General features: G+C 47.4%; 3 protein-coding genes across 3 annotated transcripts in view; 1 reads left to right on the top strand and 2 right to left on the bottom strand.

Annotated features, from left to right (window-relative positions):
• Positions 1–2,518: 2,518 nt before the first annotated feature.
• LOC115045328 (E3 ubiquitin-protein ligase DCST1-like) lies at positions 2,519–8,304 on the bottom strand. Its single transcript, XM_029504954.1, is given in 18 exon segments — positions 2,519–2,614; positions 2,956–2,979; positions 3,313–3,405; positions 4,187–4,329; positions 4,549–4,665; positions 4,842–4,968; positions 5,239–5,334; positions 5,427–5,526; positions 5,611–5,765; positions 5,852–5,973; positions 6,081–6,224; positions 6,389–6,560; positions 6,665–6,804; positions 7,368–7,496; positions 7,575–7,622; positions 7,625–7,648; positions 8,063–8,182; positions 8,286–8,304. Coding segments are annotated over 18 exon segments (1,869 nt in total).
• Positions 8,305–8,391: 87 nt separating this feature from the next.
• Positions 8,392–16,925, top strand: LOC115045563 (DC-STAMP domain-containing protein 2-like). The gene is made up of 17 exons (XM_029505314.1): positions 8,392–8,510; positions 9,973–10,232; positions 10,327–10,497; positions 10,640–10,741; positions 11,162–11,359; positions 11,505–11,570; positions 11,650–11,863; positions 11,948–12,105; positions 12,314–12,478; positions 12,561–12,728; positions 12,847–12,947; positions 13,058–13,200; positions 13,291–13,415; positions 14,680–14,776; positions 15,247–15,429; positions 15,551–16,554; positions 16,746–16,925. The coding sequence occupies exons 1-16, from the start codon at positions 8,440–8,442 to the stop codon at positions 15,714–15,716; spliced, it is 2,388 nt and encodes a 795-aa protein (XP_029361174.1). The 5' UTR covers positions 8,392–8,439; the 3' UTR covers positions 15,717–16,554; positions 16,746–16,925.
• Positions 16,926–17,696: 771 nt separating this feature from the next.
• Positions 17,697–22,500, bottom strand: part of LOC115045329 (papilin-like) — a 5,659-nt gene continuing 855 nt past the window's right edge. Inside the window, exons 3-6 of the mRNA XM_029504955.1 lie at positions 21,989–22,342; positions 21,195–21,884; positions 21,029–21,126; positions 17,697–18,845 (exon numbers count right to left, since the gene is read on the bottom strand). Coding sequence (XP_029360815.1) covers positions 18,708–18,845; positions 21,029–21,126; positions 21,195–21,884; positions 21,989–22,342 — 1,280 coding nt within the window. The 3' untranslated portion in view covers positions 17,697–18,707. The remainder of the gene's footprint in view (positions 18,846–21,028; positions 21,127–21,194; positions 21,885–21,988; positions 22,343–22,500) is intronic.

Genomic DNA, 22,500 nt, shown 5'->3' on the forward strand with positions numbered 1-22,500 from the left:
GAGCTGCACAAGTACTGTGTAATCTTCAATGCCCTACTAAACCGGACATGGTCAATCTGCCCACTGCAGACAGGAAGGGGCTAGATCATCTGATCAATAAACATCAATGAACACCAATAAACCATCAACAAACCAGAAAAGACCCTTTTGATTTAAAAACAGTCATTTTGTCTGGAGGGAAACAGAACTACAACTGAGCCTCTGACACAGTCAGGTAACCATGGGAACAGCTGGCCGGTTATTTTCTTAACTGAGAAAAGGAAGGGTGTGTTTGTGTCCCACCCGTCCCAAACATCCAGACTGGGACCAGGACCAGAACAGAAACACACCCAGTACAGACCCACCAAAAAGCAGGTAGTGAGAGTAGGACACAGGTTGTCTCTCACCTGTAAAGCTTCAGCGAGACTCCGCCTCTGTCCGTCCACAATGGCGAAGGGGCGGATCTTCTCCAGCAGGCGGCCGTCCGTCCACACCTGAGGACACACAGGGGACAACCTGGAGGACTTGGAGCTACAAGGTGACTCACCTGGTGTGATGTCACGCTACAGGAAGACTCTTCAGGCTCCCTGATTGGGGGTTTCAATCACTTAAACACACGTAGCCACGCCCCCTAACAAACACTCCCTTATGGTGCAGCCGTAACTACAGCACTTCCTGTCATCAAAGTAAAAGTACTTCCTGTAGGTAGTTTCAGAGTAAAAGAGCTCTCTGTGACATCTCTGACACTCAGATTAAATAAAGGTTTCCAATCTGGGGGTCCGGCCCCTCCGGAGGTCACCGGTGAACCCGTGGGGTCGGAGCGGGACTGAACCGGATTCACTTTGACACAATCGTGTTAAGTTTAGAAAGAAGACTTCGGAGGACTCAGTGATTATCGATTATTGATCATCTACAAATATGTACCATACAACTGATCCAGGGTCACTGAGTGTTCTCAGAACGGGCTCCGGTACCTGTCCCGGTCCCGTCCGCCTCTTCGTCCTGCGGTGCGTTCAGGGACCTGGCGGCGGTGAAGGCAGCACGGCCACAGACCAGCAGCAGGAGGAACGTCGCTCCTGCTGCGGTCATCGTCTCTGCGGGGCCCGGGCTGCTCCCGTTACCTCCCGGTGGGGACCTTCGGGAGGCTCCGGAACTCCATGGTCTGCCCGGGACAGTGACCGATTCCACGGTCTTTGGTCAACTAGGTCCCCCGGTCTTCGAACCCCGGTCTCCGTCTCCTCCGGTCTCCGGTCCCCTGGTCCGGCCAAAACTGTTTGAGTTCCGTAAAGTCCTGATAGATAGAGCTGAGTCGGTCCGATCAGCTGATTAACCGGCGGACACACCGAGCTCTCCGTCTTTAATAAACCGGGATAACGGAGGGGGCCTCGAGCTACATTAAGCCTAACCTGAGCTACCGAAAAGACCGAAACACTGGGATACAGCCTTCAAAATAATGCCTTCATGTTGTTAATTTTCATGCAAGTCGACTAATGAAAGAAATCCCATTTATTCACCATCAGACTTCATTAATGACGGCAACGTTCACGCACACAACCAAAAACTTTTGTTGGAACAAATATAAAAACACTTTGGCCATCAGCCCACAAGAGTCACAGAAAACAGAGAAAAGTTGAAGTCCATCCTGTTATCCAACAGTACTCCTGTTCCACTTTCCCCTCAGAGTTATTGAGAAAGCAGATTTATCATGTGAAATGTGAGTAGAGAATAGAATAGAGTATAATAGAGTAGGACATTAAACTGATATGGTGAGATCGAGACCGATAGAGTCAAATTACGGAATTATAATAAACTTGGATAACAAGATATGCACCTGTCTATTTTGATAAGATGTCACTAAAAAATGTGGCTTGTCTATTATTTTGAAACCACACAGAAGCCCCATTTGCACACTGTGGCTCTTGTACAGGGTGTCAGAGGTGGCTGACACCACACCCAGAGGGTGTTTTTCCCTTCCTGTCAGACAGAGTCCAGTTTTATTAGGAACAGCATGTCAGATCCGGTTTGTCCCACCAGTCCTGAGTCTGGGTTCACCTGTGTGAATCTCGTAGATCCTGTTGTGTTGTTGTATGTGTGTTATTGTTGTGCTCCTCTGATGTAAACTGATCCTGTTTAAGGATCAGATAAATCCGAATGAAGACGAAAGCTGCACGTGCTGCTGGATCAGCTGGTTACATAAGTTATGTCTTATCTGATCTCACATACACACAGTGACTTAACTGTGATTAAAGCTGTGGACCCTGGGCAACATGGGGGACAATGCTCAACCAGACCAGGTCCAGATGAGGATTTAAAGACTACAGCTAGTACCTGTGGGTTAATTTCAGACAACTGTATTAGTCCTCAACAGGTCATTCATTATCAGATCTCCCACCTGCATACAAACAATCAGGAGAGAAAAAAATTAAGAGACATCCAGAAAACATAGGGAAACTGTCATTTGAGAATCAGCTGTTCATTCAAAATGTTTTATTGACAGCCAGGATGAAGGTTTGTCTGGTCCTTGTCCTCATCCCTCTGTCTAACCCTGGTCGTAGAATGTCTCCTCTGGGTCAGACCTCTTCCTGTCTCTGAGAACCAGAAGGCAATGCCCACACCTGCTCAGAGACTGAAGTACCTACACAGATACAGAGATTTCATCTTTATTTAAACATCAGATAAAAAACTTAAATACTTCAATAGCCTGAACAAAAAGTCAGAGCCGAAGAAAAAATAGGAAGACATTCATCAGTACATTGAAACCAATTAGTGGAAGGCCAACATTTGTCTCTGTAAATCTATTAAACTGGGAAATTAACATTGTGAACCATAAATAACATGAAAAACGCAAACAGGCCAAGCAGCATCAACAGAACATCAATAGTGATGCAGATCTGATAAAATAGTAAACTGAGATTTCATTTTTCACAATTCAAACATCTGATTATTAAGTATAAATATTAAGTGTCTCATATTTACCTGGGCCACATAAGACTGATCTTCCTGTCAATACACAAAGGACACAAAAAGTCAGGAGAACATAGACCAACAACAAAAACAAGTCACGTCTCATTGGACGTTCCTATTGGCTCCGATGGGTGATGTCACAGCAATCAGAGGCCTAGCTGTCAAAGTCCTCCGGGTCAGTCCTGTATGTTTCTGAGTTTATGGTGTTGACAGAATAAAGACAATCAGATTAATTTAGAGCTGATTTTTCATCGTTACTGCTCCGAAGAATAAGCAGACTTCCTGAGCAGATAAAGATAGAAACTCCAGATCAGTTCTAGAATGACCCAAACACACGAGAGGAACTTTCTGTGTTGAAGAGGGACTCACCGTCCTCTTCCTCCCTCGCTGCTTCTCCTCCATGGTAGAGATCCGTCTCTGGATCTTCAGGTTGTAGAGGAACAGGATTCTCTTCCTTTCCCTCTGTGACACAAACATCATGAACTACATGTTTGTTGCTCTTGAACAGAACCCAGCCTAGGTGGGTTCTTGGACTTTGGATCAGATCTATGGGTTATGGTCTTGTTAGAGAGCAGGGGGCTCACATGTGGACTTCACAGGACATCAAAAGTCAGATATATGACATCAGCAGGTAGCTCCTGGTAAAATATGAACGAGCTCTCTAATTTATATATAAAAAGTGTTGATGTCTCTCTCACTCTATCTCTGTCTCTGTGACTCAGTGTCTCTCAACCACAGCTTGGCTGTTCTAAGACTCTTACATTAATCTGTTCTTAGATCAGATTTACTGAGTTTAAACTGTGAGAGAGAACATGTCTGTTTGTATTGATGGGATTGAGCTGCTTTATTAGAAAAGAAGAGGAAATGACATCATATTGTAGCATGCATTCAAAATAAACAAATTTAACAAACACTGGTCAACATCTGAGAGCAGATCAGACAGACATTGATAGGACAGATGTTGATCAGGTCCTGATCACAATCCAGTCAGATACAGAATCATGAAGACCAGCTTTAGTCTCCTGAGCTTCTTTATTGTGAACAATAGTAAATGATGTCCTCACATGTTTTTATTTTGGATGAACTGTCCCTTAAAGTCCTCATATATATATATATATATATATATATATATATATATATATATATATATATATATATATATATATATATATATATATATATGTGTGTTTGTGTGTGGTGTGTGTGTGTGTGTGTGTGTGTGTGTGTGTGTGTGTGTGTGTACCTCAGGGTGGTAGAAGGCGGCGATGACCCGGCGGAGGCGGTTGGTGTAAACCTGAAGGCAGCCGAAGAGCACCACCACCAGGACACAGCACACACAGCTCACATAGACAGCTGCTGGGAGCGAGGAGGGGGGGGACACACAGGCTGGGGGCAGTTAAAAAAAAAAACAAAAAAAACAGGTTGAGTCATTATATTAGATCAATTAGTATAAAAAAATTCTAATTAATGAAATAAAAAGGAAAATAAATATGACTATATCAATGAAACAATTAATAATCAAATCTTGGAATTAGCAATAAAATTCAAGTTATTCATGTCAAAATAATTTTTATTAATGTCTGTGAACTTCGACCTCTGACCTACCCTGGTTGTCAGTGTGGATGTGGAGGTCAGATGAGCTGTTGAAGGCTGAGATAGTCTTCCTCAGGAGGCGGGCCATCATGGATGCCCCGCCCACTCTGATGTCCACCTTATGGCTGCCTGCACAGAGGACTTCATTACACACAAACCCTCTGGGTTGACATCAGTCAGGGTCATTTATTTTCACACACACTGATTGATATCATTATTGATGGATTGGTGACATAAGTTGTACACTTGTCATACATGAACAACATTGAATGATTTATGGCGAGTGTTTTTGTGTGTGTGTTTACTGGTCAGGTTGAACTGGGTGAAGCTGTGTCTGCTCACGATGTCCAAAATGTGGAACACAGAGAAGTCGACCGTCAGGAGAATGACACACAACAGAGACAATGACAACACCTGAAACACACTTGACATCTTACACACACACACACACACACACACACACACACTTTATTTTATTTTCATTGTGTGATATTTGGACTGAGGACCTAAGTGAAAATACCTGCATCTCAAGAAGTCTAAGTTCAAAATAAAATGAAAACTTATGAATTAAAACAATTATCATATAAAATCCTGAATTCATGACAAGCAATCAATACCAGTTATTGATCAGTTTTAATCACTCGAACTCAGAGGGGCTTGATCAGAAGAAACAGACACATCAACAGGGACACTTGGACTCACCACTTGTTTGAACTCGACTGGATGAATCTTCAGGCTCCATGGGTCGATTAGCTTCTTCCTCTCTGAGCGTCTCAGTGGCATCAGAGTGCACTGTCCCTGAACACACCACAGGAGAATACATCGGGAGATCAAACTGGGACTTAGTTCAACTTGGTGTGAAGCACTGAAGACAAAGATGATGATGATACCACTCTTCTCCTGTGAGCGTCGATCTGTCTGAAATAGGTGGTGATGTAGATGTTGTCGAACCAAATGTCCCTCCTGTAATGTCTCAGGTAACCAAATGCCCTGAGGATGAGGAGGAGGAGGATCGTGTGTTATGTATGTGACATGCGTCACTTGACCCCACGCCCCTCCTGTGTCCCCCCTCACTGGCTGAAGATGGACAGGAAGCTGAGGGACAGCAGCAGCTCCAAGACGTCCAGCAGCTGGTCCATGTTCCTCCTCAGACTCTGCAGAGATCGTCTGACAGACTCACTGATCTCCTGTTCTGTCAGAGCTCCGCCCACCACCGCCTGTTGCTGCTCCTGTAGGATGTCAGAGGTCACAGATCAGTTACTACAGGACAACTCGCTGCCAGCCAAAGGTCACAGAGGCGTCGTGGAGCTCAGACCTGCAGGACGAACTTGGTGCTGAATTCTCTGGACAACAAGCCGATGGACAGATTCAACCTATCAAACAGCTGACCAAAGTTTCCCTCCACTGGAATCTGCTCCCTGCACCAAGGAGTCATCACTGTGAGGTGTGTGTGTGTGTGTGTGTGTGGGGGGGGGGGGTTATTCTTGCAATTAAGCTTCCTGACATTAAAGTAAAAGTTGAGTCCATCACAGGTGACCTCTGACCTCTCATGACGTGACACAGGAAATGGAACTTCATGGAGACACACAGGATGTGGTTGATGATGGGGACAGGTATTACCTTCATACACTCCGCCCACCTTTGTCTGAACCAATCAGAGCAGCGCTGCACACCCTCATCCACCACACCTGGAGGACATACAGAGACCAGCTGGTGAAGAACCAGGTCCTGGAGTCCAGGAGAAACAGGAGCTAAAGGAGGCAGCAGTGAAGAGCTGGGATCGTCAGGACTGAACCACAAACCTGAGTGCTGCTCCTCCAAAGCCCCATACTGAATGTAATGTCTGACTCACTGTCGCACTGCATCATGGTCTTTGTAGTGAACTGCTGCTGCGTGCTGTTGCCCGACTCTTTGTGCTGAGGTCTGAACCGTTCGTATCCATACTGCAGGACTACTTCATCTCTGATGCTCTGAAACTTCCTGCTGACATCCAGAGCCTCCGCCTCCAGCTCTACTTCCCCATCCTCAACAGGAAACAGGAAACGGCCCCACCCCCTGGTGATCAGACACTGACCATTCAGCCCTGGTCATATTTCGCTGTTAGCAGTTAGCTGTCTGTGTGTTTCACCATGAGCTCCTGAGTGATGCGTAGAAACGGTGTGATGGCATCTCGCCATAGCAGCTTGCTGTGATGAACCTGCAGGTCCAAGTTACAGCTGAGGGACAATGCCGCTGTCTCCACGTTCCTCTGAATGTTAGAGACCGGTCCTATGAGGAAATCATGATACAGAGAAGGCGCATCACAACATCACTATGATTCACCACAACTCAACATAGACACACATGGTCTACAGCAGGGACATCCTCCTCTGTCCCCCAAAACACCCTCATCAAGTTCTGCAGAGTTCTGATAACATCACACTCCTCTGGATCAGGTGTGTGGAGGACAGAGGACTTGAGGACTTGTCTCCAGGACCAGCAGGGTCCAGCTGTTTTACAGACAGCACCCAACTCATGTGCAGTCGGTTCAACAATAATCAGACAGTTGCCTGCTGTCCTCTATCTTTACCAGCAGGTGTCCCCAGTAAGACAGGTTCTTCTGAGGATTGTCCAGCTAGATTTATACACAGTATTATGAGAGATATTTATCAGCTGACAAGCAGGAAGTTTGGTGCTTAAGGAGATAAAAGCAGGAAGTGGCATCATCAGGTGAACCCATCAGATCCCAGACCGGTGCAGTATTCTAAGGACCGATCTGGTTCCAGTCTACCTTTGACATATTGACCGCCCCAGCTAATTTCGAGGGAATTTCATTGTTTATGTGCGTTTACCTCTGTAGAGCACAGAGAGGATAAACAACATCATGTATGCTCTGCCGCGGGAGCCGACCATGCTGGGAAACATCAGAAGAACTGAACACCTGAGGGATGAGGACAATGCCCCACCCATGACACACACACCTGGAATACACACACACACACACAAATGTCAGTCAGATGCCATAAATATGTGTTGATTGAATGTTTCCTTCTACTCACCAACAAACACACATCCTGCTGCCAGCTTCAGGTCAAAGGTCAGAGGAGACTGTTAGCGACACCCAAGAAAAGGACTGAAGGACGGACAGAGGACGAGGCAATGAGAAATGTCCATTTTACATGAAAGAACAGGACAGAACACATCACATTTAAATAATTACTTATGAAATAAAGAAAATGAAACAATAAACAAAAAAATGAGTAAAACTAACTCTAATAAAATAAAAATGATAAATATAAAGTGTGAAACAACAAATGTTTAAAAGGTAGCCTTAAAAATAGAACTAAAAACATATTAAAAAGTATTAAAATAGACATGCATAACTGAGTAACCATACTTCTATATTTCTTTGTAATAATAAATCAAATAAATAAATATGTAAATTCAAATTTAATTAAGGGTTAAAAATTACACAAAATAAAAAGGAAATCCTTTCACATTAAAATAAAAGAAAAAGTTAATTAATCATACACAGACAGGATGTTACCTGAGCCCATCAACAATCCATTCAGCGCTCTGACCAGGTGAGACACCAAGGAGTCTGATTGGCTGAAGAGGAGCCGGTGCAGGTAGCGGGGCAGGTAGGTCTGACTGAAGGTCTCCAGAGCTGAAAGTGACAAACGTCCGGTTAACCTGAAGCCCCCCAGGTGAGTCTACACACAACGGCGATAGTTTGTCAATTAGCCGTTAGCTCCGACAGGTGAACCTACTGCTGTGAGGGGCCTTCATCACGTGACTTCCTGGCGTCGGGTGACGTGGCAGCTTCTGGAAGTTTAATGTCGTTGTGACTTTTTTGTCTCCAGGTGACAGGAAACACTTCACCTGGACAGGAAGCTGAGGACTGCGGACAGGAGCAGGGACCTGATGAAGGCTGACGTCACAGTCCTGGTGGAAGGAGGCGAGGCCAGACACAGCATCAGAGGCGTCCTGAGCAGGTATCTGTCCACAGGTGACACACGGAGCTAACTGATGCTAACTGATGCTAGCCAGCTCTTGAGGCTTAAACGTTAACTCGGTGACGTAATGAGCCGTTGCCCGGGAATATGCTGTATTAACGTTCAGTCGCAACGCGCCACTGTGGTTGCTAAGCAACCGTGACACCAGGGAATTTCTTTTTCGACCGCAGTGTCGACGCCAGACTCTCCGGTGCCGCCATGTTGTTCTCATCAACGGTGATATGTCAGCCCGTTAGACATGGACGTTTTTAATTAACTCTACATATCCAGAGGTTCGACTTGTAGGACCTGGACACACCTGAGGAAAGTTTGCCTGCGCACTGATTTATGTCAGCCAATCAGAGGTGGTGGGAGGGGCTTCGTGTTATACCATTTTAACAGATTAACAAATGTTACTGCGATTGCACCTAAACTAAAATTTTTAGATATTAGTTGACTAAATCTTCCACAAATTCTGTCAGATTGAAATCATTTTGGTATTTCGTTGACTAAAACTAGAAAAAAATTTATTTCAGTTGAATAAAATATGACTAAAACAAAAGAGCATTTTTGTCAAAATAAATCAATATCTCCTGTCAAAATTAACATGGTATCACAGACAAAGTCACTATGTGAGACGCACAACACAACAAACAGACGTCTTCATCAGGACCAGACTCACCTTCGAGGCAGCCAGGAGGAGCTGATGCTCTTGAGTTTCCAGGAGAGCTGGAGGTCTGTCCAGGATGGAGGAAAAACAGATTGAATGTATAGATATTCTTTTGTTATTTTGAAAACAAATCTTTTGATCTTAGCATTTTTCACTAAAACACTGAATTTTTCTATGAAACTTGAGTGTTTTTAAAAAGGTAGAAAGAAAAAAAGACAGGTGAGCTAGCAAGTTAGCCTCTGTATCCGTCCAAAAATTTGCCTTTGCTGCAGACTTTGTCATGTTCGACGCATTAGCAGTTAGCCGGCTTCTTTTGCCTGACCGCCTATGTTTACATTTTAAATGAGTCATAGTTTAGCGCGAAACTTTAGCACATGCGCAGATTACCTTCTCCAGCTCCAGTCCGACTGTCCATAAACATGCAGCCACAGATTGACTTTCAGTCGTATTATCTGGGTGTGTTAGTCCAACTATTATAAACTGGACTTCAGTCGAGCTAACGTGTTTACATGTACTGAAAAAGTCCAGTTTTGGTTGAACTAAAGCAATAATTCAGTTTTTTTAGGTGTCATGTAAATGTGCCAACTGGTTTAAAGTAGTTGACCAGCTGCTTCTTCTCTGATCACACCCACCAGTTCTGCTTTCATCATATAGATAATTGATTGACCGTTGACGGTTTGACTGATGGCAGATCTTGCAGTGTAACTTCTGGAAAATGAAACATCTCTGTCCGTATCTGTGGCAGAACGTTGCAGCTTTCTATGCTGGAGCTCTGACCATATCCCTCCACAGGTCAGCAGAACGCTCTCGCATCAGCACCTGGAAGAGGATTAAAGGTCATCTTTTGGAGGCAGGATGGAGCCTCATGGCGTTCTTCTCTGGGCTGGTGTTGGCTTCTGTGTATGGAGCCACGGCTCTGTTCCTGCAGAAACAGCCCCTGTGGTTCTGCGTCTACACCACTCTCGCCATGGCTCTGATAGTGGCTTTCAGTATGGGCCTGTCCACTGGTGTCCGGACAATCGTCATGGTGATGCTCCCCTCACTCTGCTCAGGTAAAGCCATCTGTCATTGTCTGTGTGTGAGTGTGCTTTAAAAGCGTGTGTGGCCTATCAATAATCATCATTTCCTTCTTTGACTGTGTTTCAGCCCACGGCAGGAACTTCCTCCTCTTCCTGTTTGTCACCATGTTGTTGTCTGGCCCACTCACCAACACCTTAGAAAACGCAGAGCGAGCAGCTGCCAGTCTGCTGTGTGGTGCTGAGCTGGCAGCCAATCAGACGCAAGAACTGATGCAGAGAGCAGCCATGCCCCTCTTCTGTAAGATCCACCCACAGTGCACGACAAGACACTGCTGCTACTGCACTACAGTGTGTGTGTGTGTGTGTGTGTGTGTGTGTGTGTGTGTGTGTGTGTGTGTGTGTGTGTGTGTGTGTGTGTGTGTGTCTGTGTGTGCGTGCAGCTGCATTGGACAAATTCACACAGATCAGTAGTGATGCTCGCGCCGTCGCAGGAAGAGTCCACAACTTCATCAGAGCTCTAACTGACAGCGTCCAACATGTCGGTGAGATCAGACTAGTTTCAATCCTACAGTGATGATGTAACCCTGATGACATCATCACTTGTACCCCAAACTAACATCCAATTGGATTTCTCCTTCATCTTCCAAATGATTCCATAAAATAAAGACCAGGTTCAGTTCAGCAGGATCATCTTCACTAATGAACTTCACATTAGGAGACTTGACACAGTCAGTGTTATTACTATCACTTGAACGAACCACAGAATCATCAAATGAGCAGTCAGATTTTGGAAGGTGTTTGGCTCTTGTCCTTATATGGAGTTAATGTGAGTCACCTGACATCTGCCTTCAACTCAGGGAACTATAGTCTCAGTGAAATATCTCAGACCAGATGACCAGCTCAAAGATGGCTGACGGCAGCTGGCTGCCTGAGCATTCTCATCTCTGACCTCTGATCTACAGCTCGCACTCTGAGGAACGTCCTCCACTTCCTGGTTGACATCGGGGATGCTTGTAATGCCAAACTGGGCTCCCCGTACAGGAAGTGCCGGTTGGTGTTCACTGAGGCTCGGGCCGACTGTTCTGACCTGCTTGGGGAAGACTTCAACTTCCTGTGTGACATCATGAACGGCTTCCTGCCGCTCTGTAACATTGCTCGTGGTGCGTTCACTGACCTTGGTGACCTTATGTTTTCGCACAATCTGCTGTTTTAAAATGTTATTGAGGTGAATAATTAATGAATTAGCTTTGTTTCCTTGAATTAATTTTTTTCAATGTGACTTCCTTCGGCTTCGTTCGGCTCTAGTTGGCGAGTTCTTCTGCATCATTCCCTCCTACATCGCTAACCTACTGAAAAAACATCTGGCAGCTCGTAAGTTGTTCATCATGGTCATCCTCCTCGGTTGAAGGGGCGGGGTTCACCTGGAGTATCTCATCACGTCTCTGCTCAGCCACCATCGCAGCGTTTGAGCGAATGAAGCGCGAGTTTGAATTCAACATCACAACATCTGTGACCTTTGACCTGGAGGCCAACAGCAGCCGGTCCCTGCAGCAGGTGTCTCAGGACATCATGGAGGACGTGTCCTCAGACCTGGAGCTGGTTCAGACCCTCAGTGAGATGCTGAAGTATGGAGGACTCGTGCTGCTTAGTTGCTCCCTCCTGAGGTCAAAGGCACACACTGAGACACACACACACACACACACACACTCAGACACACACTGAGACCCCGTTCCTGTTTGTGTGTGTAGGGCAGTGCAGTACAGACTCAGGTATCTCCGTGAGCTCGACTTCGACAACGTATACATCACATCTCAATTTAAAGCGCTTGACCAACAGGTGGCCTCAGGGGGTGGGGCCCCAGTCCTGCCAATCACTCGAAAAGAAGCCAAGACCTACATCACACCACGTCAGTCCACCTCTCTCTCCCTGTTCATTGTGAATCTCGCTCTCTCTCTCTCTCTCTGTCTGGTTTGTGTTTATTGTTCTTTCACAAAGTTGTCGTAGTTTGACTTTTACTGTAGTTGGATGTAGTTTGTCAGTGGGTGGTCTGCCCGTGGAGGCGGCCAGCTTGTGCCTCTATTTGTCTCTGTGTTCTCTTTCTGAACTGTTTGCAGTGTCGCTCCACCTGTCGAGCTGTGAGCGGAGGGTGGTGATGGTGGGCGTGGTCTCGGTCCTCAGACACCTGGTGACTGGGGGTCTGCTGGTGATGCTGGACTTCCTGGTGTTTTGGATGCTGGATCAGGTCCACCACCAGGTCACGGGTGACGTTGTGGCCCGGGGTGAGATTAGACGTCAGCCTGTAAATATGAATGATGGTGGTTTAAAAAGGCGGTAACCATGGAAACCACTGTGTCCCAGCAGCTCCAGTCATCATGGGAGTGCAGGTCAATGGATCTGGATTTGCCTCAGACATCTACAGAGACCTGGTGTCTTCATTTAACTTCTTACAGGGAGGGAACATAACAGTGATCAGCAGGAAGTGTCTGCTGGAGCCATCAGAGCCAAACTACAACTCCTGTTTCATCCTGGGTGAGTAACCAGTCAATCAATGGACGATGGTCTCAGGTCTGGGAAAGCACTTCCTGTCTTCAGGACCCTGATCCACAGATCCAGACCAGATGTCTTATACCTCTGGTTCCTGTTCCAGGATTCCTGCTCGGTCTGGCTCTGCTGGTCTCCGTGATTGGAGGACTCATCCAACGCTTCAGACGACTGGTCTGTGCTGAATATCACCCAGAGAGGGAGCTGGTACGATACAGACGAGACAGACAGAGACAGAGACAAATCTGAACACACTGAGACCTGAACCAGGAACCTTCTGAGGTCTCTGGGGATTACATTCTCAGTTTGTTGTTCAGGAAAGGATTCACTTCCTCCGAGAGCAGATCCTGGACCAGAGGAGGACGGAGGGGGAGGCCCTGAGGAGGTCTGCAGTCCGGATCCAAGCTGACCAAGAAAGAGGAGTGAGGGGGCGGGGTCTCCTTCAGACCCTCGTACTGTGGTACAAACATGGACCTTTAACATCTGTACACATCTGGACCAATCAGTAAGTCACTGACTCTGTGTGTGTGCGTGTGTGTGCGTGTGTCAGGTTACCTGGAGGAGCTCACCTGTCTTACCTGCTCGGTGTGTCACCATCAGTCACCTGTCTGGCCTGTGAAGAGATGATGACATCAGAGTACGACGTGGTCACCTGTGACATCCCCCAATGTTCAAGTAAGCATCGCCATCACCTCAGTGTGTGTGTGTGTGTGTGCGCAGTGTTTCCCCTAGGATTGCAGTCTTGGTGAGGGGGGGTCGTCGTCAAACAAAAAACATGAAAAAATTCATCAGAATCATAATATATTTTAATGACAATAATGTATATATAATACATTTATCAATCGTATCTAACTATTTATTTGATAATTAATTTATCTATCCATCTATTTATCTTTTATTTATGTAATGTATGTATTTAATTACTTACCAATATCAGTCTTGTACAGCCAGGCGGAATATTTCCCTTCTGAGCCCGACATGCGGTGGTGAGCAGACTTTTGCTGCAAGTCGGGGGAGGGTGTGTAGAACTGTTGCTGCTTGGACCCGGAGCAGGAGAGAAGCGCCCTGTGAGCGTTTAAAAAACACTGATATTTTGCTTTGCTTTTCTTGTGATATTTTCCGACACTCGCTGGCTGGAGTCTGCTCAGCTGTGTGCGTGCACACAGAGGAGGAACTCTGCCGTGTGTGATACAGAGTACAGAGAACTGTGCAGACTTGAAGAGACAGAATTGACATTCTGTCGCTTAGATAAAATAAATAACTAATAAATTACTATGTTGTTTAACAAAGTTAAATTAACCTTAAATGACGTCTGCTGTGATCTAGCACTATATAGGAAATTAAATTATATTAAATTAACTTGACCTTCTCAGCGGGGCACCCCCCTAATATAATGGTAGGGGAAACACTGGTGTGTACTGAGGGTGTGTGTGTGTGTGTGTGTACTGAGTGTGTGTCCTAACATTATGACTCAGCTGTCAGATAAACAAACTGAAAACTGTAATGTTTTCCTCTCAGGCCAGTTCAGTTAACCCTTTCAGAGACTCAGACTCTGGACTAGGCCTGGTGTTGGAGGAGGATCAGGAGGATCAGGGACTGCAGCTGGTAGTTTGTGTTCCCTGCAGGTTGAACCACGAGGTCACTTCTTGCTCCTGGCTATTGACAAAGTTTATTCAAAAACAAAACAGACACAATGCAAACTGTCAAGTCTCAGAGAGAAGGCATAGCCTTCAAAACAAAAGGGGAACTTAGAATATAACTTTGGGCTGGCAGTGTTTGGTGTATTTCCCCACAGGAAATGTTGATCTTCTGCTCCATGATTTTCAGGTTTCTATGGCTGGACTCATGAAGCGTCCTCTCTGATTTCCTGTCTGTTTCTGCTTTCCATCAGTCCTTCCAGCTCCTCAGTTTTATGAGCTGCTTCCTTGCTCTGTTTCAGGCCTGTACTGCCGCCCATGTTTTCACAGTCTGGGAAACACATGTGTCTTCTGCGTGCCATCTTTGACCTCCCAGGAAGACTGCGAGGAGGCGGAGCTGTGAGTCACTGTTGGAACATCACAGGGTTCATATGATGCCTGTTTCTATGGGAACCACATATAATGAAGTGCAGGTCTCTATCAGATTTGGGGTTTATAATCGACAGAAGAGTAGAGCAGGTCTGGGCTAAAAACCTTCTGCTCCTCCTACAAAGACACCAGCAGCCAATCACAGTCCACGGTCTGTTGATTGAGGCCAGACTCAGGCGACGTCCTGTGACGGACAGTCCCACATCACAATTTCCTCAATCTGATTACGTTCCCCTGTCAGACAGTTATGGGACCGTCTCTACTTCCAGTGGTCAGCGGCAACCTCAGAGCTGACAGTAAAATGTTCAGTATCACTGAGTTGTGTTTAGAAGCTACTTACCTGAAGTGCTGACTCATTTAAAAAGTGCTGACTCAGTCCTCTGAAATGCTGAGTCAGGCTAAATTTTGCAGACTCACCTGTGATCTCTGGTTTGACTCAGAGATTCCGGTGATTACAAGCAGCAGAGTTTCTGGTCTGCAGCTCTGAACTCCTCCCACTTCACTGACCTTCACCTCAGGAGCATGATGAAGAGGAGGGGCACCATGGAAAAACAGCGAGGACTGACTGAGTGCTCCAAAGTTCAAGAAATGAGAGCAGATGTCTGTATGGACTCTGAGCTCAGGTAGGACCCGACTGTCCTTATTGATTATCTGAACGCTGATTTATTGTTTATTGTTTAATTTTCAACTGTATAAACTATTAAAAGCTGTGATTGTATAATTCCCCACTCTGGCAACTGTCAGTGAAGCAGACATGACGTACGAGAACTACCCTGGGTCAGATGAGTCCGACAGTGACGCCTCCTTTCATACCACTTCTTCCACAATCAGCAGACACCAAGACGATGCCCTTGTCACGGTCATCATCCACCAGACTGACCCCCAGAACCCCCCAGGACCTGAACCCTGAAGCAGACCAGTGTTAGTTGGAGCTGTATGATTAAAATTCATCCTGAAACGGTGATGCTTGAATTATTTCCCCTCCACACAGGACTTTTATTTTGAAGGGACACAGCATCACACAAAGGCGTTCAGGTAATACTTCCTGTTGTTGACAGGAAACTGTTTGTTGGTTACACCTTGTTTGGTTCCACTAAAAGCCTGGATCACCATGGTGATGACCCGTGACCTCTGCACAGGGCACTACAATAAAAGTCTGGAGTGAATATTTATCGTGCAAGAATGAAGCCGTCTGATTGGTCTGCAGCGGTCAGGGAAAGGAGCTGTCAATCAGATCGACTCACGTGTCACATGATCAGGCTTTTATTTTGAAGAGGAAATGGTTTCATCCAATGGAAAACATTCATGTGACAGTAAGTGACAGTGAGAGGATTCTGGACTGAGAGACCTGAACCCTCAGAGACCTGAACCTTCAGAGTGACCTGAACCCTCAGAGAGACCTGAACCCTCAGAGAGACCTGAACCTTCAGAGACCTGAACCCTCAGAGAGACCTGAACCCAGACTCCCAGCTCAACTGAACACATGAAGACCTGCAGGTTTGAAGGGGACTGAGTCTGAGTGAGTGTGTGTGTCTGTGTGTGTCTCAGCGGAGCGTTTTCTGGGTGTGGCTGATAAAGTCTGTAAAGACTTCACAAATATTCAAACTGTGTGTGTTTAGGGGGAGGATCAGTAACTCGGGCAGAAACTCGGCAGGAAACGGGCAGTGGACTCAGTCAGTCAGTCTTTCTGGTCCCGGTCGTGGTATTTCTGGAGTTTTTGGACCAAATCTGAAGAAATGGTGACAAAGGTGAGACCAGAATCTGATGAGAAATGCGTCGATCAGGAGCACGAGGAGCGGGAATTTCTGAAACAGCACTGCTCCACTGTTTATTTAGAACAGCTGCTGCTGACGTCGTTGTTGGTTTGTTGCATAATGAGAGTGAATTTATTTAGTGTGTTTCCTCTGACACACACAGAGCTGTAACACTCTGGTTTCAGGTGTGACCTGGACCCAGTTGGACAGTTTGAGGAGTCTCAGATTTCTGCCATTTCTGATGGTGCCATGTGATCAAGGCTCAGCCTCATCTTCATCATCATTTTAACTTCTGCCCTTTGACAGACAATGATCGGTGATTGATCGATGATGATTGATTGTTGGTTATTGATTGGTGCTGCTCTTGTTCAGTACTCAGACCTGGAACTGGCCATCAACACTCTGGTGAGCGAGTTCCACAGATCTGCAGATGATGGAATGACCTTGAATACAACACAGCTCCAGAGCTTGGTCTCCAAACAGCTGCCGACCTTTGCCAAGGTATGACCTGTGACATCACAGCAGCTCGGTTCTTAAGGCCTCCTGCTGCCCCTGGTGGCCGTAAGCTGAAATTGACCTTTCTGTCCGCAGTCAGAAAACATTCCCTCCATCTTTTAGAGCCACGTTCAAACTCTGTCTTTTTCATTATTACAAAATGTCCCTCAATGTCCTCAAATTCAGGACCCGCTGTATATACATGTCCTCAGTCTCAAGAAGCTCTGTGTGAGTCCTGGACTCAGTCGTCTGTAGCGTTCTTCAGGGATGACATCACTGCCCACTGACCTCACTCTAACTGTTTCCATGTGTCTCTGTTCGGACTGCTTCCTGTCAACAGACTTTGGACAAGGAGGACAGTCTGGGTCCGGTTCTGGAGCAGATGGGGGTCCAGAGCGGTCAGACCATCTCTTTCCAGAACTTCTGGACTCTGATCAACAAACAGGCCATCCAGCTGTTTGATGCCACACACAATAAGAATGTCAAGTGCAGCTGTCTGCTGCAGTGAGTCCACCTGAGTCCAGTGAGGAAGAGATGATCTCACACTAAGATCCTGTCTGATGACTCATCAGTGAATCAAAATTGGAATCAAACAGAGAAATATCAGAAGTAAAACTGCAATTCAATTAAAAGACGTCAAACACATTAAAAACCCATTTTATGTTACAAAACAAACAAAAACACAAAATAAATTTTTAAATTAATCAATAAAATTTGAAAATAAATTGAAGTTTTCAACCATTTTGTCCAAAATCCTATTTTCTGCTCACATTCTGTTGTTTGTTCCAATTTCTGACAGAAATGTTTCAAAAGTTAGAAATTGGGGTTTACCAGATACCAACGTTAAAGTTGAACTGTCTGCATGTTTGTCAACAATAATCTGCGCTCCGTCCATGATTTATGGACAATCATGAAGCTGCACTGAAGATCTGCTGGTGCCTCATGATGAAAATGGGTGGAGTATCATCTGATGATGCCAGCTGTGAGTCATCAGAACTGTTGATGGCATCACCACTCAAACATTCCTGAGGCCAAATCCTGGTTATCTGTGTTTTTGGTCCTAAAAAAAGTGGATCACTTCTTGCCAGATATATCACCATGGTAACTGATGCTGAACGGCTAGCCTGCTCCACAGAAGGCTATGGTGGAGACTGAGATCACTAAGTACAGAAGCCACGCCCACTGACCAATCAGACCTCATAAAATGACATCACCATCCGAGGACGATCCCACGGAGCTCAGAGTGGACTGCCAGAGGATCCTCAAGACCGAGACTTTTCAGAGACCGACTGTTCAAGCCACCAAACTGTCTCAGAAACCTGGATCTGGACTCTGGGTCTCATGTTCTATATATGTCGTCTGACATTCACTCAGATTTTCAAAATTAATTTTCAGTGCAACCGTCAGTGATTAAACAACGCAACAACAACAAAAGAAAATAAAGGACATTAGTATTTAGAACTAACTAAAAATCAAGATGAGCATAAAGATAAAATGTTGAGATGCTGAAGGGGGAGGAGAGCAAAACCCAAAAGGGGAGTTAGAAAAAGAACAGAAATGATCACAGAATAACTTTTAAAATATATAAAGAAACAGTTCAAAGAATTTAATTCAGACTAAAAGATCTAAACATTTTCATCTGGGTGTCTAAACTAAACATCCTCACAGATGTCTCCGACCGGGGGGGACACCGTCTCCCCCTGCCTGTGGAAAACCTTCCCATCAGGCTGCTGCCTCCACTGGAGCATCACGCCCTCCCTGATGCCGCGTTCCTCCAGCCACCACCGCAGCTGAAAGGCAGTTTTTTCTTTCATCACAGTACAGTATTAAAAACTGATCCTGACCCTGACCCTGATCCTGATCCTGATCCTGACCCTGATCCTGATCCTGACCCTGACCCTGACCCTGATCCTGGTCCTGACCCTGACCCTGATCCTGATCCTGACCCTGATCCTGATCCTGATCCTGATCCTGATCCTGACCCTGACCCTGATCCTGATCCTGATCCTGACCCTGATCCTGATCCTGACCCTGACCCTGATCCTGATCCTGACCATGATCCTGACTCTGACCCTGATCCTGATCCTGACCATGATCCTGACTCTGACCCTGATCCTGGTCCTGACTCTGACCCTGATCCTGACCCTGACCCTGATCCTGACCCTGACCCTGATCCTGATCCTGACCCTGATCCTGATCCTGATCCTGACCCTGACCCTGATCCTGACCCTGATCCTGATCCTGACCCTGATCCTGATCCTGATCCTGACCCTGACCCTGACCCTGACTCCGACCCTGATCCTGATCCTGACCCTGACCCTGATCCTGATCCTGATCCTGATCCTGACCCTGATCCTGACCCTGACCCTGACCCTGATCCTGATCCTGATCCTGATCCTGACTCTGACCCTGATCCTGATCCTGACCCTGACCCTGACTCCGACCCTGATCCTGATCCTGACCCTGACCCTGACCCTGATCCTGATCCTGATCCTGATCCTGACCCTGACTCTGACCCTGATCCTGACCCTGACCCTGATCCTGATCCTGACTCTGACCCTGATCCTGATCCTGACCCTGACCCTGATCCTGATCCTGATCCTGACTCTGATCCTGACCCTGATCCTGATCCTGACCCTGATCCTGATCCTGACCCTGATCCTGATCCTGACCCTGATCCTGATCCTGATCCTGATCCTGATCCTGACCCTGATCCTGACTCTGACCCTGATCCTGATCCTGATCCTGACCCTGATCCTGACCCTGATCCTGATCCTGATCCTGATCCTGACCCTGACTCTGACCCTGACTCTGACCCTGATCCTGACCCTGATCCTGATCCTGATCCTGACCCTGATCCTGACCCTGATCCTGATCCTGACCCTGACCCTGACTCTGGTCCTGACCCTGATCCTGACCCTGATCCTGACTCTGACCCTGATCCTGGTCCTGACCCTGATCCTGATCCTGACCCTGATCCTGACTCTGATCCTGATCCTGACCCTGACCCTGACTCTGGTCCTGACCCTGACCCTGATCCTGACTCTGATCCTGACCCTGATCCTGACTCTGACCCTGATCCTGGTCCTGACCCTGATCCTGATCCTGATCCTGACCCTGATCCTGACCCTAATCCTGATCCTGACCCTGATCCTGACCCTGATGCTGATCCTGACCCTGATGCTGATCCTGACCCTGATCCTGATCCTGATCCTCACCCTGATCCTGACTCTGACCCTGATCCTGATCCTGATCCTGAACTCCTATCCTAATCCTGACCCTGACCCTGATCCTGACTCTGACCCTGATCCTGGTCCTGACTCTGACCCTGATCCTGATCCTGATCCTGAACTCCTATCCTAATCCTGATCCTGACCCTGATCCTGACTCTGGTCCTGACCCTGACCCTGATCCTGACTCTGACTCTGATCCTGATCCTGACCCTGATCCTGACCATGATCCTGACCATGATCCTGACTCTGACCCTGATCCTGGTCCTGACCCTGACTCTGACCCTGATCCTGGTCCTGACTCTGACCCTGATCCTGATCCTGACCCTGACCCTGATCCTGACTCTGACCCTGATCCTGATCCTGACCCTGACCCTGATCCTGACTCTGACCCTGATCCTGATCCTGACCCTGACCCTGATCCTGACTCTGGTCCTGACCCTGACCCTGATCCTGACTCTGACTCTGATCCTGATCCTGACCCTGATCCTGACCATGATCCTGACCATGATCCTGACTCTGACCCTGATCCTGGTCCTGACTCTGACCCTGATCCTGGTCCTGACCCTGACTCTGACCCTGATCCTGGTCCTGACTCTGACTCTGATCCTGACCCTGATCCTGATCCTGACCATGATCCTGACTCTGACCCTGACCCTGATCCTGACCCTGACCCTGATCCTGACTCTGACCCTGATCCTGATCCTGACCCTGACCCTGACTCTGACCCATGGTCTGCTGACCTGGTGCAGGATGGCCTCTTGCAGAGCTGGGTCGTTCGGGTCTTCAGACTCTCCGCTCAGCCGAACCTTCACCAGCCGTCGTACTTTAGGTTTTAGGTCTGCAAACAGGAAGACCAGGTGAGTCCAGAACCGCGTGGCCCAATCCGGGACTCGACAGGGGACTCACCTTTGTAACAGATGAAGGGATGATGCCGGTCACAGGACTCACTGTACCAGCTGGACGAGTCCAGCAGGACACAGTGCGGGGCGCCTTCAGGTTGTTGAGGTGCCCAGGCCCTGAAGGAAGCGCTGTCCCCGTCTGACCACGTCCACCGGTGTCTCCGCAAACCGATCCAGGCGAACATGCCCACTGTCCCCACCCGCGACTCTGTCTCCTCACTAGACTTCTCAGTCGCCTCCTCAGTCGCCTCCTCAGTTGTCCCCTCAGTTGTCCCCTCAGTCCCCTCATTCGTCCCCTCAGTCCCCTCAGTTGTCCCCTCAGTCGTCCCCTTATTTGTCCCCTCAGTCGTCCCCTCAGTCGTCCCCTTATTCGTCCCCTCAGTCGTCCCCTCAGTCGTCCCCTTATTCGTCCCCTCAGTCGTCCCCTCATTCGTCCCCTCAGTCGTCCCCTCAGTCGTCCCCTCAGTTGTCCCCTCAGTCGTACCCTCATTCGTCCCCACAGTCGTCCCCTCAGTCGTCCCCTCAGTCGTCCCCTCAGTCGTCTGGTGATTTGTGATGCTCTGCAGCAGACTGGAGACCTGCTCATTCTCCTCCTGAGTGCTGATGCTGCTCAGGTCCGTGTACTTGGACCGGCAGTAGGTCTGAGCTGAAGACCAATCCAAGAGCTCCTTTACCAGAATGTGACCATGAGCTGCAGCTGAGAGGACACAACACAACTTCACACAAGCTCATAGAACTTCAAACAATGTTGCACAACTCTACACACAACCGGTGTCCTCAGATGGACAGCTGTGTTCTCACCGCTGTAACAGGAAACAAACTGTGGATGTCCACAGTCTCTGGTGGACCAGCGTCCCAGTTCAGATATGACCACACAGTCCCCGTGGCCCGGCTCCCCCAGAGTCCAGCTGGTGAACTGGACGTCTTGTCCTTCTTCAGACCATCTCAAGGAGCTGTTGTGGAGTCCGATCCAGAACCTCAGTTTTCCTGCCACCCTGTTGACCTCAGTGCTGTCCACGCTGTCCCGGATGGTGGCGAGGTCGGTGAAGTGGCGTCTGCAGTAACTCTGAGCGCCGGTCCAGGTCCTCCCATCGTAGACAGGCCGAAAATGTCTGAGGACGCCTTTGGTGTTCACACAACAGAGCAACACACAACCTGAGGGACGACACAGGAGACAGGAAGTCTCTGACTTAGGACAGACCACCCAGAACACCAGACTCTGCAGTCCGGTACCTGAGGATGGTCTGTGCATCTGTTCTGATCTAAGAACTCAGGACCCTCCTGATCCAGAACCACGGAGCTGGATCAGTTTT

Source organism: Echeneis naucrates, chromosome 6 (assembly GCF_900963305.1).
Source record: "Echeneis naucrates chromosome 6, fEcheNa1.1, whole genome shotgun sequence".
Lineage (NCBI taxonomy): Eukaryota > Metazoa > Chordata > Actinopteri > Carangiformes > Echeneidae > Echeneis > Echeneis naucrates.

Excerpts from the sequence above, each read along its gene's own strand:
- LOC115045563 (XM_029505314.1), top strand. The coding sequence starts at position 8,440 with ATGAAGGCTGACGTCACAGTCCTGGTGGAAGGAGGCGAGGCCAGACAC. Across the intron at positions 11,864-11,947 it reads CTTAGTTGCTCCCTCCTGAG|GGCAGTGCAGTACAGACTCA; the intron begins GTCAAAGGCACA and ends TTGTGTGTGTAG. Across the intron at positions 14,777-15,246 it reads GACTGCGAGGAGGCGGAGCT|AGATTCCGGTGATTACAAGC; the intron begins GTGAGTCACTGT and ends GGTTTGACTCAG.